Source organism: Elgaria multicarinata, chromosome 5 (assembly GCF_023053635.1).
Source record: "Elgaria multicarinata webbii isolate HBS135686 ecotype San Diego chromosome 5, rElgMul1.1.pri, whole genome shotgun sequence".
Taxonomy (NCBI): domain Eukaryota; kingdom Metazoa; phylum Chordata; class Lepidosauria; order Squamata; family Anguidae; genus Elgaria; species Elgaria multicarinata.
This window is the reverse complement of record NC_086175.1, coordinates 138,475,993-138,494,295: the sequence shown is the minus strand read 5'-3', so window position 1 is coordinate 138,494,295 and position 18,303 is coordinate 138,475,993. Positions and strand designations below refer to the sequence as shown.

General features: G+C 48.8%; 1 protein-coding gene across 1 annotated transcript in view; it reads left to right on the top strand.

The window, feature by feature from the left end:
* The window catches only part of CLPB (ClpB family mitochondrial disaggregase), a 115,078-nt gene that overhangs the window by 8,066 nt on the left and 88,709 nt on the right, over positions 1-18,303 (top strand). Inside the window, exon 3 of the mRNA XM_063127364.1 lies at positions 9,653-9,739. Within this exon, the coding sequence (XP_062983434.1) occupies positions 9,653-9,739 (87 nt within the window). The remainder of the gene's footprint in view (positions 1-9,652; positions 9,740-18,303) is intronic.

The window sequence follows — 18,303 nt, the reverse complement described above, 5'->3', positions numbered from 1 at the left end:
CAAAAGTTCAAGTTTCCAGCTTCCTCTTCCTCCACCTGTCAAGGGGGCGAAGCGGGCCCGACTCGCAGGCGCTGAGCACAAACTCAAACATGCCCTTTGGGCTCCAGCTTTTAAGCAGAAGCAACCCGGAGTCGCTCACCCAGAACTCATGGGATCGGAGGCTTGAATAGAAGGCCCATATGTCCGGGGTCGGGGGGGAGGACGCAAAGTGCCTGCGCTGCAACAGGAGATGCCCGAGGACCCCAGCGGCTCTCTGGGTCGTCCGCCTTCACTCTGAATAGGTGGGCTGGTGGGGGTGTGTGTGATTGTCACCAGGAGGCACAAACCCAGCCCGGGCTGAGTCGCGGCCTCCTTCGCCCACCGGCCAGTGCAGTGTTTTGCACACCTTCCAAATGGCCAGAACGTTCCCTCTGGGGTGTTGGGGGACGGTGTGTCTGTGGAGTAGCGTGAATGAGGAGGGGCCTGCTAGAGGGGGGAATGCCGCTCTCTCTCCCTCTCTCTCTCTCTCTGCCGTAGGCCGGCTAGAATCCCCGGGAGGCTTCGTCCGGTTGCCTTCTCCTGTGGCTTATTTATTTATTTATTTATTTATTGCACACATATACTGCCCCATAGCTGAAGCTCTCTGGGCGTTTTACAAAAGTTAAAAACAGTAAACGCTAAAAACAAATATACAAAGTATAAAAACATAAACTTTGCTGGTTGTTTTTTTTATGCTCTTGATGATTTTAATTTTTGTGAACCGCCCAGAGAGCTTTGGCTATTTGGGTGGTATAAAAATGTAATAAATAAATAAAAAGCATAAAAAACACAATATTCTTATCAAAACAGATTGGCTCCCTCCCTTGAGCCAATGGGAGCCCTGTGCCCCGCAGACCCTATTCCCCAGCGGGGAAGGGAGATGAGCCCCCCCACCCCTCATTTAGCCAGGCCCAGTGAGGGAGACGTACCTGCCTGTGTCGTTCGTTACGGTGGAGGCATTTGCCCTTCCGTTGGATGGGATTGCCTGGGTTGGTCTGGCATCATCATCATTTATAGAATCATAGAATAGCAGAGTTGGAAGGGGCCTACAAGGCCATCGAGTCCAAGCCCTGCTCAATGCAGGAATCCACCCTACAGCATCCCTGACAGAGGGTTGTCCAGCTGCCTCTTGAAGGCCTCTAGGGTGGGAGAGCCCACAACCTCCCTAGGTAACTGATTCCATTGTCGTACTGCTCTAACAGTCAGGAAGTTTTTCCTGATGTCCAGCTGGAATCCGGCTTCCTTTAACTTGAGCCCGTTATTCCGTGTCCTGCACTCTGGGAGGATCGAGAAGAGATCCTGGCCCTCCTCTGTGTGACAACCTTTCAAGTATTTGAAGAGTGCTATCATGGCTCCCCTCTTTAAATACTGTACACGGTATTCGAAACATGGGCACACCGTCGCTTTCTATAAAGGTATCTTGCTGCTGCCCATTTTATTTTCAATTCTTTCCCTAATAATCCTAGCAACGAGTTTGCTGCCTCCCCGCTAACATGCCCTGAATTGATGTTTTCACTGAATTACCTGACACACCTGCAAGATGTTTTCCTCACCCCCTGATACAGTGCCACCAATTCAGTCCTCGTCACTGTGTCTTAGAAGTTTGAGTTTTCTAGTTTTTGCATCGACAGGCATCACTTTACACTTGCTTACATTGAACCATGTTGGTTCAAGCTGGAGCGTGTTCAGAGGAGGGCAACCAGGATGATCAGGGGTCTGGAAACAAAGTCCTATGAAGAGAGACTGAAAGAACTGGGCCTGTTTAGCCTGGAGAAGAGAAGATTGAGGGGAGACAGGATAGCACTCTTCAAAGACTTAAAAGGTTGTCACACAGAGGAGGGCCAGGACCTCTTCTCGATCCTCCCAGAGTGCAGGACACGGAATAACGGGCTCAAGTGAAAGGAAGCCAGATTCCAGCTGGACATCAGGAAAAACTTCCTGACTGTTAGAGCAGTACGACAATGGAAGCAGTTACCTAGGGTGGTTGTGGGCTCTCCCACACTAGAGGCCTTCAAGAGGCAGCTGGACAACCATCTGTCAGGGAAGCTTTAGGGTGGATTCCTGCATTGAGCAGGGGGTTGGACTCGATGGCCTTGTAGGCCCCTTCCAACTCTACTATTCTATGTTTCTATGATTCTAAACACTGACATAATCATTAAATATATTTAAGGTGCAATCCTATGCATGTTTAGATAGAAAAAAGGCCCTGCAACTCCCAACATGCCCCAGCCACTGAGGCATGCTGGGGGTTATAGGGCTTTTCCCCATCTTAAACATGCATAGAATTGTGCCCTTGATTTTTTCCTTGGAAATTCCAGAATCTAGCGTTCGTTGCTGCTCTGCATGTGTGTTTGGGTGTGCGTGTCTGTGGTCGTACAAGTCTTTGGATGCCATTTAACTGAGCTCCTTGGGCCTTATTTGGTTAAAATGTGGATAAACATCCTTAAAGATTGATCAGAGAATTTTATTTAATTAGGAATAAAATACCCCTGCTGGTAAATACATTTGGTTGTCTAGGAGCTGAGCAGTGGTCGTCGCTTTATTGATTTGTTGTGATTAAATCAGGCTGGGAATATATTAATGATGATCACAAGTGCCCTGAACATAAAGTTCAGCCTTTTCACAAAGCTGCTAAGTTGCTCCAGCACCAATGTGCTGATTTTAAAAAATGCCCCTAATTGAAATGTCGATGCACGTTGTGCTCCTCGATGGCGCTGCGGTTGTCCTGCGTTCTGGCTTTCTCAGTTCATCATTCTAGAGAGCCTTAAGCAATTTACATTCCGTTTCCATGCGCAAGGACCCCACCTTCTCATGTCGTGGTTTCTCTTGTTTTTGGTGATTGGGAAAGGTTTGTGGCTGCGTCCGTGGCGACTCTAGAGTGACCCTATGGAAAGGAGGGCTTCTGTGTCTTTAACAGTTGTATAAATAAGTGGATTTCAGCAGGTGTCCTTTGTATGCACGCAGCACCTAGAATCATAGAATGGCAGAGTTGGAAGGGGCCTACAAGGCAATTGAGTCCAACCCCCTGCTCAATGCAGGAATCCACCCTAAAGCACCCCTGACAGAGGGTTGTCCAGCTGCTTCTTGAAGGCCTCGAGTGTGGGAGAGCCCACAACCTCACCAGGCAAATGATTCCATTGTCGTACTGCTCTAACAGTCAGGAAGTTTTTCCTGATGTCCAGCTGGAATCTGACTTCCTTTAACTTGCGCCCATTATTCCGTGTCCTGTACTCTCGGAGGATTGAGAACAGATCCTGCCCCTCCTCTGTGTGACGGAGGACAACCTTTGTGACAACCTTTCAAGTATTTGAAGAGTGCTATCATCTCTCCCCTCAATCTTCTCTTCTCCAGGCTAAACATTCTTTTCATCTCTCATGGGGTGGGGTAGTGTAGGGCCAAGATGGTGGGACTGGGCTGGGGTACGATCTGGAACCTTTTTCTTTCCCCCTGGGAGGGGCGGAGGGATGTCAAGCAAGGGTGAAGGGTGCTACAAGCCTAGAAAGCACAAGGCGTCGTTGGGAGTGAGGCCTCCGGACATTTCTCTTCTCAAGTTAAAGGAAGCCAGATTCCAGCTGGACATCCAGAAAAACTTCCTTACTGTTAGAGCAGTACGACAATGGAACCAGTTCCCTAGGGAGGTGGTGGGCTCTCCCACACTACAGTCATTCAAGAGGCAGCTGGACAACCACCTGTCAGGGATGCTTTAGGGTGGATTCCTGCATTGAGCAAGGGGTTGGACTCGATGGCCTTGTAGGCCCCTTCCACCTCTGCTATTCTATGATTCTATGATTCTTGGAGCTGGGATCACTGAAAAGGTAAGGAATGAGCTGTGGCTGTGGATTGCCTGTATCTGCGTGTAGCAGGAGGGGGCTATACTCAATAGCAGTAACCCCTGCCGCCACACGCAACCCCCAAATGGGATTTCACATAGCTGGATGGTGCAAGCTAAAAAAAAAGGTGGGGGATTTGATAAAGAATGACTGAAGGGAGAGCTTCATGAATAATTTGAAATAGCAGATACTATCAAACTACTTCAAGGGATATACCCTCTCATTGATATATTGAAACATCCTGTTTATAAGAATAAGAAAGTTGTTTGTTTTCGCACAGTTTTATCCATATGTGATTTATGCCTCTGTGATGTAATTATTAGATTTCATTTTGCTCATATCTGTTTTGTTTCTAGCTAATAAAATAACCGTTTTTTAAAACAAAAATGCGGAGGGCTTTTGCCTCTGAATCTGTGCGTAAGCCTTGAAAGTGTTGTAAACATGTAAAGTAAGATTAAACGCAAATGCTTCTTCTTGCATTAACTGTTATTAAAGTTTTATAGATGTGCAAGGATCACTGCCGTATCGGTGTATGAGTGAAATGCCTACTGAAAATGTTATCCCTGTGGTCCTGCCCTGTGTATGTGGGTGGGTGGGTGGTAGGTGTGTTTGTGTGTGTGTGCATAAAAATCATATACACAAAGATTAAGACATCTTAAGTGTTTAAAAAGAGCCTCGTGTGGCGCAGAGCAGTAAAGCAGCAGTTTCTGCAGCTGAAACTCTCCCCACGGCCTGAGTTCGATCCCAGTGGAAGCTGGTTTCAGGCAGCCGGCTCGGGTCGACTCAGCCTTCCATCCTCCCGAGGTCGGTAAAATGAGTACCCAGTTAGCTGGGGGAAAGGTAATACCGGCCGGGGAAGGCAACGGCAAACCACCCCGCTACAAGGCCTGCCAAGAAAATGTCAGCGAAAGCTGGTGTCCCTCCAAGAGTCAGTAATGACTCAGTGCTTGCACGAGAGGTTCCTTTCCTTCCTAAGTGTTTAAAAAGCATTGACTCAGGCAGAAAGCTGGCCTTTGGTACTTCTAGAGCAGCCTTCCTCAACCTGGGGCGCTCCAGATGTGTTGGACTGCATCTCCCAGAATGCCCCAGCCAGCAGAGCTGGCTGGGGCGTTCTGGGAGTTGTAGTCCAACACATCTGGAGCGCCCCAGGTTGAGGAAGGCTGCTCTAGAGCCTAAGGTGCACTGATCACCAGACATGCCTTCAAAAAAGATGTACTTTATACATCTTTCTCTCAAAAGAGGGATAGGACCGGTGTCCCCCAAATAGTTAAGGTTCTTCCACACCACCAAGAAAGCTGAAGTGCGGCATGCGTGTAGCTCAGGGCGTCTTCTTTGTTTGAAAAGGATTTATACCCAGAGGTAAAAACCCAGGACATAAAGTTTTGCCTCGTAACAGAGGCCAGACTATGCATGGAGCAGAGTGCTGGCACATTGGGAAATCTGTGGCTTGAATTGTGCTTGAACTCGGCTGGGGGCAGGACACCCAGTAGCGGGTCTCTGCTTGCGGAAGGGAAGCTGCGTCCACTTGTAAAAGATAGAGACACTCGGATTTCTGGCTTCAAGCTTTAGTTTGGGTTGGACGGCCTACAAAATATTGTATTTTGCATTTGTGTTTTTACATTGTTGGTTGTTTTTATGCCCTTCATGAGTTTAATTTTTGTGAACCGCTCAGAGAGCTTCGGCTATTGGGCGGTATAACAATGTAATATATAAATAAATAAATAAAAAGATGAGGGCTTGCCTGCTCGATCGTTCTGTGGTTGGGCTTTTCAGGCGTGTGGGCATGTTGAAAGCATTAAAAGGACTCCCACAGCAGATAGAAATCAGAAGCTTGGTCCGTGTGTTGTTCGAAACGTCCTGTTCACCTTCGAAGTCAGAAACCTAGGTATGTGACTCTCCTTGAGTCTCATAGAATCATAGAATAGCAGAGTTGGAAAGCGCCTACAAGTCCATTGAGTCCAACTCCTTGCTCAATGCAGGAATCCACCCTAAAGCGTCCCTGACAGATGGCTGTCCAGCTGCCTCTTGAAGGCCTCTATGTCATGATGTCCTGATGTCCATAGAATGTCATGATGTCCATAGAATCAATATGATGTGAAACAGCCTTTTCCTACCTGATGTCCTCCAGATGTGTTGGACTGCAACCCCCATCACTCCCAGCCGCCATGGCCGTCTTGGCTGAAAAGTATAGGAGCTGCAGTCGCAACACATCTGGAGGTCCCCAGGTAGGGGAAGGCTGACTATCTATGGGAAGTATGGCCGCCAATGGCATGGTAGCGATGGGAAGCTCTTGGTCCATCCAGCCCAGAATTCAGCTCATGAATTCAGCTCATATTCACAAGCTGAATATGAGCCAACAGTGCGATATGGCTGCAAGAAAGGCCAATGCTATTTTGGGCTGCATTCATAGAAGCATAGCTTCCAAATCGCGTGAGGTACTGGTTCCTCTCTATTCGGCCCTGGTTAGGTCTCATCTAGAGTATTGCATCCAGTTCTGGGCTCCACAACTCAAGAAGGACGCAGACAAGTGGAACGTGTTCAGAGTAGGGCAACCAGGATGATCAGGGGTCTGGAAACAAAGCCCTATGAGGAGAGACTGAAAGAACTGGGCATGTTTAGCCTGGAGAAGAGAAGATTGAGGGGAGACTTGATGGCACTCTTCAAAGACTTACAAGGTTGTCACACAGAGGAGGGCCAGGATCTCTTCTCGATCCTCCCAGAGTGCAGGACACGGAATAACGGGCTCAAGTTAAAGGAAGCCAGATTCCAGCTGGACATCAGGAAAAACTTCCTGACTGTTAGAGCAGTGCGACAATGGAATCAGTTACCTAGGAAGGTTGTGGGCTCTCCCACACTAGAGGCCTTCAAGAGGCAGCTGGACAACCCTCTGTCAGGGATGCTTTAGGGTGGATTCCTGCATGGAGCAGGGGGTTGGACTTGATGGCCTTGTAGGCCCCTTCCAACTCCGCTATTCTATGATTCTGTGATCACACTTGACAGCAGTGGCTCTTCAGGGGAGCAGCCAGGGGTGTTTTGCTCACCAGGAGCAGCCGGGGATTGAACCTGGGGCCTTCTGCATGCATAGCACACACTCCGCCCCCGAGCTACAGTCGTTGCTGTGGCCAGTAAGGCCAGAGGGGTAGAGCAGTGCAGCCTGAATTAACCTTTACGGCACGATCCTAGGCACACGCACTTGGCAGTAAAGCCTCATTGAGCTCAGGAGGTCGAATACACTTGGGTAGGATCGCTTTGATCATGCTTAATGCGATGCACACCAAGACGATTATGGACCGGGGTGGGCAACCTGGTGCACCCCAGAAGCTTTGAACTACAGCTCCCATTATTATTATTATTATTTACTACATTTGTATACTGCCCCATAGCCAAAGCTCTCTGGGTGGTTTACATAAGCCCCGGCCACCATGGCCAACGGTCAGGGATTGTGGGAGCTTTAGCTTAAGCATCTGGAGGGCATCAGGTTGCCTGCCCCTGCTACAGCCAGCCGGGCGGGGGGACTTTTTCAGAGCTTCCAGATGGAGCACTGGACTGCTCTGGCGGCAAGGCGCTCTCTTGTTTCTACTGTAAACACAGCTCCATCTGCCCAGTTGACATCCAGTCTGGCCTTCCAGCGGGCCGATGCAGCTTCAGTGGAGTTAACCTGTCAGAACACATTCCTTACGTTTTTGGTGGCCAAGAAAAACCTTTTAGTGGGGTGAACTGCGCCCTTACCTGGACGGAGATAGCCTAGCTGCAGTGATCCATGCTCTGATAACCTCTCGTTTGGATTACTGCAATGCGTTATACATGGGGCTGCCTTTGAAAACGGTCCGGAAACTTCAACTGGTACAAAACAGGGCAGCCCATTTACCAACAGGGACTGGCCGGCGAGATCACATCACGCCAGTCCTTTTACAACTTCATTGGCTGCCAGTCCAGGTCCGGGCCCGATTCAAAGTGCTGGTATTAACATTTAAAGCCCTAAACGGCTTGGGGCCAGGCTATCTGAAGGAACGCCTCCTCCCTTATGTACCTGCCCAGATCCTAAGATAACCTTCAATGGTCCTTCTCCACGAGCCCCTGCCAAAGGAAGTGAGGCAGGTGGCTACCAGGAGGAGGGCCTTCTCCGCTGTGGCACCCCAGCTGTGGAATGAGCTCCCTAAGGAGGTTCGCTTGGCACCTACATTATATGTTTTTAGATGCCAGGTGAAGACCTTTTTATTCTCCCTGCATTTTAACAGTCTATAAATAAATTTTAACTTGGTGTTTTAAATTTGTAATTATGCATTGCTGCTGTTTTTATCTGGTTGAGCTTTTATATTGTATTTTATATTATACTGTTGTTTTATACTTGAATTGACTTAAATTTGTAAACCGCCAGAGAGCTCCGGCTATTGGGAGGTATAGAAATGCAATAAATAAATAAATGAATAAATAAGGCCTGCGTGGAAAGCTCTTCGTCTTTCTGAATGGGCAGCATCTGGCGATACCACGGAAGCTGTAATGGGACTCAACTGGAGTTCTCTTCCTTGTGGAGGAGACTCCTCCTTGCCCCGCAAGCAACAACCCTGAATGGTCCAGTCCATCCTCTCCTCCCAACCCAACCCAGCAATATTTGTCTAACGGTGATCTTAATATGGTTGAAACCTGGCTCTGGGAACCAGAAACTGTATTTAGGTGATTGAGTTATAGAATCATAGAATCATAGAATAGCAGAGTTGGAAGGGGCCTACAAGGCCATCGAGTCCAACCCCCTGCTCAATGCAGGAATCCACCCTAAAGCATCCCTGACCGATGGTTCCCCAGCAGCCTCTTGAAGGCCTCTAGTGTGGGAGAGCCCACAACCTTACCAGACAACTGATTCCATTGTTGTACTGCTCTAACAGTCAGGAAATTTTTCCTGATGTCCAGCTGGAATCTGGTTTCCTTTAACTTGAGCCCGTTATTCTGTGTCCTGCACTCTGGGAAGATTGAGAAGAGATCCTGGCCCTCTTCTGTGTTATATAAATTATCCACTGTCTTATATAAATTCTCTGGTTTATATAAATAAACCAGAGAATATATATATATTGTCCGTGGCGCTTTGCAGAGTTAAAGACGGGTTCCTGACCCAAGAAGCTGATAGTCTTAAAAATTCGACTGTGGAAGGAATTGGGGCACAGATACGTGAACATTCTCTTACACATAGATAAGCTTTGGTTTCACTGTGTCTGTGGGCATGTATGAATGTGAGAGTGTGTGTGCGTGGGGGGCCTCCATCACATAATCAAGGTTAAACAGTAGTGGCAAAACAAGCCAATTGCAATCCACGGGCAGTATCCCATGGTGCCCTTGCATGGGTGGCCTAGGTCTGCTAGCGGCGGCACACGCAGCCCCTACCACTGCGATGTAGTGCTTCTGGGGGCTACTGCTAAAATGAGCAGAAACATTTCTGGGGGGGGACATGGCCTGCCCCTTCCAGAAAGAAGTGTTTCCTCTCTTTGGGGCGGCTGACCTGGACTGCCCACGCAAGGCCACCATTGGGTCCTGCCCCCTGGGTTCAGAAATAGCCTTATTGAACTAACTAGAGTACCTTTTAAAGCACGATCCCTGGTTCAGACGTAAAACCACCCCAGGATTCTTTAAAAGTCAAACTAGACTCTGCCAAAGTTCTCCTGGCTGTGAGGGGAGAGGGCGTGCACAAGCCCGGTGCTTTGCTCAGGCTCATCCACGTAGCGCCGGGCCGTGGCTAAGGGTACATGGGAACCAGCACTAGATTCATTGGGCTAATGGGCATGTTGTGTGTGTGTGTGTGTCTTTTCCTCCAGGTTGTTGCAGGAAGGAGCCAGCGTGAACGCCCGGCACAAACTTGGCTGGACAGCTCTGATGGTAGCGGCTATAAACCGAAACTCCAGGTCAGTGCGATTTTACGTTTATCTTTGCCACCTTTTTGCCCGTGCTCTCAAGGCAGTTTACAATTTAAAATATTAAAACGAAGCAAAGCAAAAGAAGCTGTACAACTGATAAAACGGAGTGGGGAAACCTTTTTGGGCTGACAGCTGAATTGGGGGCGAAGCCCAGAGTGTGTGGAGCTCCAATATGCTTTCCCCCGTTCATTCAGCCTTTCTTTCTCTCTCTCTCTCTCTCTCTCTCACACACACACACACACACACACCATTTACTCACACTCTTCCCCCCCCCTTTCATTCATACACAGACTCATAAACAGAGTGGGCCATGCATGCCCCTTGCCAAGGCGAGCAGCGAGTGCGGCCCTCTCTTGTGCCACCTTGTGGAAGGTCTCCCCAGGCTGCCTGCCCTGTTCGGGGAGGCCGAGCGGTGGATGAAGCCCTCTGAGCTGATGCCCTGAGGAGCGGACCCTGGAGGTGCCAGCTCAGATCAGAGGTCAGGGGCCGTGGGTTCGGAACAGCGGTGGACTGGCAGGGAACGTTGTGGGTTTATTTATTTATTTTATTTATAAATAAATAAATAACGGTTGACGTGGCCGGTGTGTGGCGAGCCAAAGGCCAGGCGTGGTGCTTCCGACTGACCCATTTCCACCCCCTCGGCAGTTAATTAGAGCTCCCTGAGTAAGACCAGACGCGCTCAACTGGGCGCACTACTGATGCTGAGGCAGTTCTTGAGAAGATGCCAGAGAAGCACAGAGTTGGCAGGGCACCTCGGAGGGCATCTAGTGAGAAGGGGGAGAAGAGCACTCCAAGCGACTAGAACTTCAGAGGAGTCCCAGGAGGCATGGGAGACTAGGAAGCTACTTTCCATTGGTCAGTCTGGCTCAGTGTTGTCTGCATCGACGCTGGGTGACTCCCCAGAGTCTGGGCGGGGGTCTTTCCAGGCCCTGTTGGGATCGTACCGGGCACCTTCTGCATGTAGAGCCTGTGCTCTTGACTTACTCCAGTCAAGGAAGCTCGTAGTCTTGGCTTTATATTTGACTCCTCGCTCTCCTTTATTCCTCATATTGAGGCAGTAGCTAAATCCTGTCGTTTTTTCCTGTATAATATTGCCACGATTCGACCATTTTTGTCTGTCTCTTCTGCCAAGACTCTTGTTCGTGCCTTGGTTATTTCTCGGTTGGACCACTGCAACCTTCTTCTCACTGGCCTTCCTTCTTCTCACATCAGTTCGTTGGTTTCTGTTCACCACTCTGTTGCTAAGATCATCTTCTTGGCTCACCGCTCTGACCATGTTACTCCACTTCTGAAATCTCTTCATTGGCTTCCAATTCACCTCTCCTGTTGACCTACAAAGCTTTTCACAGTCTAGCTCCTTCCTATCTCTCCTCTCTCATCTCATACTATTGCCCCGCTCGTGCTCTTCGCTCCTCTGATGCCATGTTTCTCACCTGCCCAAGGGTCTCTCCGTCCCTTGCTCGGCTTCGTCCATTCTCTTCTGCTGCCCCTTACGCCTGGAACGCTCTTCCAGAACATTTGAGAACTACAAGTTCAACCGCAGCTTTTAAAGCTCAGCTAAAAACTTTTCTTTTTCCTAAAGCTTTTAAAACTTGATTTTGATCTGACTTTTATACTGTTAGTTTTACTCTCCCCTGTGCCTGTTTGGTGCATTCTCTTCCCCTTCTCATTGTTTTATTATGATGCTATTAGAATGTAAGCCTAGGCGGCAGGGTTTTGCTAGTTTATTGTTTTACTCTGTACAGCACCATGTACACTGATGGTGCTAAATAAATAAATCTAATAATAATAATGAGCACCAGCCCTTCCCAAACATGCAAGGCCTTCTCCTGGGCAGCCTGGGCACCCAGTAGTCGATGCAACGTGTCCTCCATTATCCACCCCAGCCAAGAGGCTGCTCACCACGTCTCCCCTCTTTGGATCTGACATGGTCGTTGCCTGCTCTGGGGCTTAAGGAATAGGATGGGATAGAAACCGGGTCCATGGGGATCGGGCTTCGCTGGCCGGCCTTCTGGCTTCTGTGGCGTCGCTGTGAGGTTTGTCCCACGGAGCAGGGCCGCCTTTGTGTTTTGCGCCCTGCTTCTCTGGAGCGCATGTGCTGCGATCGCTCTGCCCTGACATCCCTGAGGTTCCCAGGACAATCGCTGTGTCTCCTTGTAACCTTTAAAGGCAACTCTTCAATGCATTCAGTCTACAACTAAATTCAATTAGTTTTTATTTAAAGATGAGGCAAAAGAAGGAGAGAGGAATCCAATTTTAGGAAACGTGGGACAGCCAGTTGGGAACGGGCTTTGATGTTACAACCTCTCAGGGGCGCTTTACTTAGTCACAAGTTCATAAGCAAAAAAGGCTTAATTATTTGGGAAAACACAGGATTAAGCTGGCATACAAAGGCTGCATATCCGCTCTCGGGCGATGCGATACGAATCCGTGTGCCGAGTTCGTGTGTGGTGCAAACTTTGATGTGTGCTATGACAAGCTGAAAGTCGTGACCCCCTCGGGGAGCTCCTTAAAATGGGCCGAGAGGCGGGGGGCCTGGGGTCTGTTTGTTTAACTTTGATGTCCGAGCAGCAACGGGCTCCCTTGTTTGCGCCGCTGCGGAGGGCTGGGCTTAGCGCCCCCCGACCTTTGCTGACAGACAATGGCCAGCGGTGGAGTGTGACGGTTGTTGACCATTCCGAGTGACCGGTGGACCGGAACAAGGTTTTTGGAGGTGCAAAGACTCGGAGGAGGCGAGGAGAAAAGCTGTTCATGGTACAATAATTGCCCCAGATGGTTCTTGATCCCATCTTTACCCAATTTAGGCCCTTTATCTGTAGAAGTGGCTGAAATGCAGCCTCTGGGCTAAACCTGCCTGATCGAACCAGCGTGGTTCTTGGTTAAGTGATGGCACAAAAATGTTTATGGGAGTGGCTCTTGAATCACGTTTCCATCTTACTACTATTACTACTACTACTACTACTACTTCTTCTTCTTCTTCTTGTCGTCTTCTGCTTTTTCGTCTTCTTCATCTTGTCTTCTTCATCTTTTCTTCTTCTTCAGCTTATCTTCTGCTGCTTGTCGTCTTCTGCTTCTTCATCTTGTCTTCTTCAGCTTGTCTTCTTCTTCTTCTTCTGCTTGTCTTCTTCAGCTTGTCTTCTTCTTCTTCTTCTTCTTCTTCTTCTTCTTCTTCTTCTTCTTCTTCTTCTTCTTCAGGAAGAGTCCTTAAATAAATGGCACTCAATGGGGCCACGCTCTGAGAATATACTGGGAAGCTGATGAAGTCAATGGAATCGTTTCGCTCTGAAAGTCAGAGGAAAATTCTAGGCTCAGCCCTTCTTCCTGGGCTGTTGATATTGCTGGGATTGTGACGAGTTTGCTTTCACCCACCTGCCCATCTCTAATTTTATGAAGAGCCTGGCTGGATTCCCTGGGTTGTTCCTGTCAAATGCACCTTCAGTTTGCTCTGGGAAGATTCCACTAAGATGGGATTCCCACAATTTATTTATTTATTTATTTATTGCATTTCTATACCGCCCAATAGCTGGAGCTCTCTGGGCGGTTCACAAAAATTAAAAACATTCAAAGTATAAAACAACAGTATAAAACCATACTATAAAATACAATATAAAAGCTCAACCAGATAAAAACAGCAGCAATGCAAAATTACAAATTTAAAACACCGAGTTAAAATTTATTTATAGACTGTTAAAATGCTGGGAAAATAAAAAGGTCTTCACCTGGTGTCTAAAAGCATATAATGTAGGTGCCAAGCGAACCTCCTTAGGGAGCTCATTCCACAGCCGGGGTGCCACAGCAGAGAAGGCCCTGCTCCTGGTAGCCCCCTGCCTCACTTCCTTTGGCAGGGGCTCACGGAGAAGGACCCCTGAGGATGACCTTAGGGTCTGGGCAGGTACATATGGGAGGAGGCGTTCCTTCAGATAGCCTGGCCCCAAGCCGTTTAGGGCTTTAAACGTCAATACCAGCACTTTGAATCGGGCCCGGACCTGGACTGGCAGCCAATGAAGCTGGAAAAGGACTGGCGTAATGTGGTCTCGCCAGCCAGTCCCTGTTAGTAAACGGGCTGCCCTGTTTTGTACAAGTTCTCAGGTTAGCAGCAGGGTTCTTGCACAGCAGTTTTTCGCTGTAAGAGGCAAGTTGTTTTTTGTTACTGGCTGTCAGCTGGGAGCAAGAAGCTTTTTTGGAAATTCCTCTTCCTCCTAATCATTCATTGATGCACTTCACATCCCATATCTCAGGATGTTTTCAGCAAAACTGCCAGGGAACCAGCCTCCTCTCCCCCTTACAGATGACGGGGGCTGAGACGGAGAATGCTGCTTCCCAGGGCCACCCAGCTTTATGACTGAGCGGAGATCGGAACTGTGGAAGTCAAGCTCACAACTTGTGCTCTTAACCCCCAAATTATGCCAGCTGACAACAAAACCACCCCCTCTTATGTGGGACTCTTTTTGCTCAACACATTTCTTCTGTGACGATCCCTGTTCCTCGAAAGGCAACTCGTGCGTCCACACACACACGTTCATCTCCCTCCCGAGGCTGGGCCTCTTGGCTCTCCATCCTACCCCAGAATCAAGCCTCATCCTCTTCCCTGCCCCTCCGGCCCACTGCATCTCCGTTCCTCCGGCTCTGCTCGAGACAGGCTGCAGGTAGAGCGGGGCCAGCGCAGCAGTTAGGAAGCACAGATCCTGCAGTCAATGAAAGGGGTTAGATGGCCATTCAGTCTTAGCATTTCACCACACCTGACATTGAATGCTCTGGGCCATCAGGACTCAAAGAGTACTTATCAATGGAACCTTCTCAATCTGGGGAGAGGCAACGAGTGGGGTGCCGCAGGGCTCAGTCCTGGGCCCAGTGCTCTTCCACGTTTTTATTAATGATTTGGACGAAGAGGTGCAGGGAACGCTGATCAAATTTGCAGATGACACCAAATTGGGTGGGATAGCTAATACCCTGGAAGACAGAAACAGACTTCAAAGTGATCTTGATAGGCTGGAGTGCTGGGCTGAAAACAACAGAATGAAATTTAATAGGGATAAATGCCAAGTTCTACACCTAGGAAATGGAAAGCAAATGCACAGTTCAAAGATGGGGGATACTTGGCTCAGCAATACTACAAATGAGAAGGATCTTGGAATTGTTGTAGATCGCAAGCTGAATATGAGCCAACAGTGCGATATGGCTGCAAGAAAGGCAAATGCTATTTTGGGCTGCATTAATAGAAGTAGAGCTTCCAAATCGCGTGAGGTCCTGGTTCCTCTCTATTCAGCCCTGGTTAGGCCTCATCTAGAGTATTGCATCCAGTTCGGCTCCACAGTTCAAGAAGGACGCAGACAAGCTGGGGCGTGTTCAGAGGGGGGCAACCAGGATGATCAGGGGTCTGGAAACAAAGCCCTATGAAGAGAGACTGAAGGAATTGGGCATGTTTAGCCTGGAAAAGAGAAGATTGAGGGGAGACATGATAGCACTCTTCAAATATTTAAAAGGTTGTCACCCAGAGGAGGGCCAGGATCTCTTCTCGATCCTCCCAGAGTGCAGGACACGGAATAACGGGCTCAAGTTAAAGGATGTCCAGATTCCAGCTGGACATCAGGGAAAAAATCCTGACTGTTAGAGCAGTACAACAATGGAACCAGTGACCTAGGGAGGTTGTGGCCTCTCCCACACTAGAGGCCTTCAAGAGGCAGCTGGACAACCATCTGTCAGGGATGCTTTGCGGTGGATCCCTACATTGAGCAAGGGGTTGGACTCGATGGCCTTGTAGGCCCCTTCCAACTCTGCTATTCTATGATTCTATGACTCTGCACCAGGCGGACGCTTCAGAGCTCAAGCTGGAAAAGGGGACATTGTGTGGCCACTGGGCTTTAGTGGGCCAAGTGTGACTTTCCTCTTCTCACACACTCCACTTTCCTCTTCACACACACACACCCCTGTTACTCTGAGCACCATCTGAAGTTAAGATAGAACCCCTTGGAGGCTCTTTTTGCTGGGCAGGGGTTCAGGCAGGTCTGCCGCTGAAGCGCTTCATCTCCCTTGTTTACTTCTGCCTTTCAGTTGGGGTCTACCCTGCTCCGTAGCCACCTGTGTTCACCACCTCCAGCTGCCGGTGTGTCATCAAGGCTGTGGAGCTGTTTCCCCCCCCACCATGTGCCCAGTCAAGTCCAGCTAGCACCCCCCCCAAGCTCCCATGTGAGCACCCACCCCACCCTCCCCCGCCCGTCACCCACCTGGCCACTAACAGCAGAAAGCACTTAACGCCATTGATTTAACTGCCTGGTGAACTTTAGTTAAAGGGTGCCCTCTGGGGTCAGTGCAGATTTATGTGTGTGCAGATGAGGAGTCTTGCTGCTAATACAATTAAGACCTGATCAGCAAATTAAAGCCCTGCTTGGGCCAGCCAATTGCGCACCAGCTCGATCTCAACTTATTACAGCTTGCAAGGCTGCCTGCTTAATAACCTATTTAGAGGGAGGCCTGGGCAGTCCGTCCATGCGAGCACACATGCGCAGGCACACACCGCCGCCCCAGGCCCCAGTTCCAGACAGGAAACCACGACTCGGGGGGCACGTCATGCATGACACAAGAACGTGAGAGAAGGGGACATAATCTTTCCCTAACGCCATGTATGTGTGCACACCAAAGGGAGCTGTGATATCTGTGGCCAAAACTAGGGCGTGTTCCTCTCATTTCTGTAGTTGAGCCTTTTAGTTCTCCTCAGTATATGCCCATTTTACAGATGGCGAAACTGACACCACTTACACTGCTTCTTAACCCTTGCCACCAGTAATTTGGAAGCAGGATTCATGGGGGAGTTCTTTGGTCCTTTGTTTAAAATAACTAAACCAATTTCTCTCTCTCTCTCTCTTTAAGCTTTCCGGTTGTATGTTAACATTGTTTTAATTGCTTTGTTATTGTTACACCCTGGGTACCCATTGGGCCCTGTGGCAGAATATAAATACAATAAATAAATAAAAATGACTTTTTAATGGCTGTTTTGCTCCTCATTCACCTTTGCAAAGGCTAATTTGCTTGAAAGTTGGAGTATGTTTTGTTACCTGCAAATTGGACAGGGGCAATCAATATCTGTGATCGCTCAAATGTCAAACCGGCTCCGTAAAAGGGAAGGATGGTAACGTGAGCTGCCTGGAGGGGACGGCCTGCCATTTTGCGGGGACGTTAGACTGAAAGGCAATTGCATATGGAGGGCGTGGATGAAGGGTCATTTATAGTCCCTTTGACTGTTGATCAACCCCTTCCTCCGGCGGCCTCTTTACCGCAGTCTGTAAGGAACTGGGCTTGAGTTGAATGGTAGGGTGCCGAGTCTAGATCTTGGCACTCCACAAGCAGAGAAATGGCTGTGCCCAGGGACTTGCGGAACGAAGAGCTGCCCGTGACTCAAGCGAGCCAAGTAGCGTGCTACAGGGGGAGGCATAAATTACCACAGAGTCTCTCATCAGATTGACCTGGGTTCAGGCAAATCGTATGAATGGGCTTACTAGAGCAGACTAAGATACCATTTTTGGTGTGCTATCTCCAGTATTTGAGGCAATAAGCTTGTGTGCACCAGTTGTTGGGGAACATGGGCGGGAGGGTGCTGTTGCACGGTGTCCTGCTTGTTCATCCCTGGCCAATGGCTGGTTGGCCACTGTGGGAACAGAGTGCTGGACTGGATGGACCCTCGGTCTGATCCAGCCTCAGGGCACTTCTGATGTTCTTACGTTTTTAAAAATCATTTATTGACTATATTTATCAGAAACCATTCCTTTAAAATGTTGAGGCAATTTAAACCAGTAAAATAAATGTGTAAAAATATAAAACCAGTATAATAAAAGTATTATCAGTCAATGGAACCAGTTACCAAGGGAGGTTATGGGCTCTCCCACACGAGAGGCCTTCAAGAGGCAGCTGGACAACCATCTGTCAGGGATGCTTTAGGGTGGATTTCTGCATTGAGCAGGGGGTTGGACTCAATGGCCTTGTAGGCCCCTTCCAACTCTACTATTCTATGATTCTAAGAGGCAGCTGGATAGCCCTCTGTCAGGGATGCTTTAGGGTGGATTCCTGCATTGAGCAGGGGGTTGGACTCGATGGCCTTGTAGGCCCCTTCCAACTCTACTATTCTATGATTCTAAGAGGCAGCTGGATAGCCCTCTGTCAGGGATGCTTTAGGGTGGATTTCTGCATTGAGCAGGGGGTTGGACTCAATGGCCTTGTAGGCCCCTTCCAACTCTACTATTCTATGATTCTAAGAGGCAGCTGGACAGCACTCTGTCAGGGATGCTTTAGGGTGGATTCCTGCATTGAGCAGGGGGTTGGACTCAATGGCCTTGTAGGCCCCTTCCAACTCTGCTATTCTATGATTCTATGATTAAAAGCAACTCCCCCTAAAATCTTTATGTTGAAATAGGAATCCTTTTCTCTCTCTCTCCCTGCCCCCACTTTCTGAAAAGATGGTCTTCATCCTCTGATGGACTTCTGTGAAAGACGAGGATTTTGCCACCACAAAAAAGGCCCTGCCCCAATGGTACTTGCTCTGCAGCATCAACTAGGAAGGT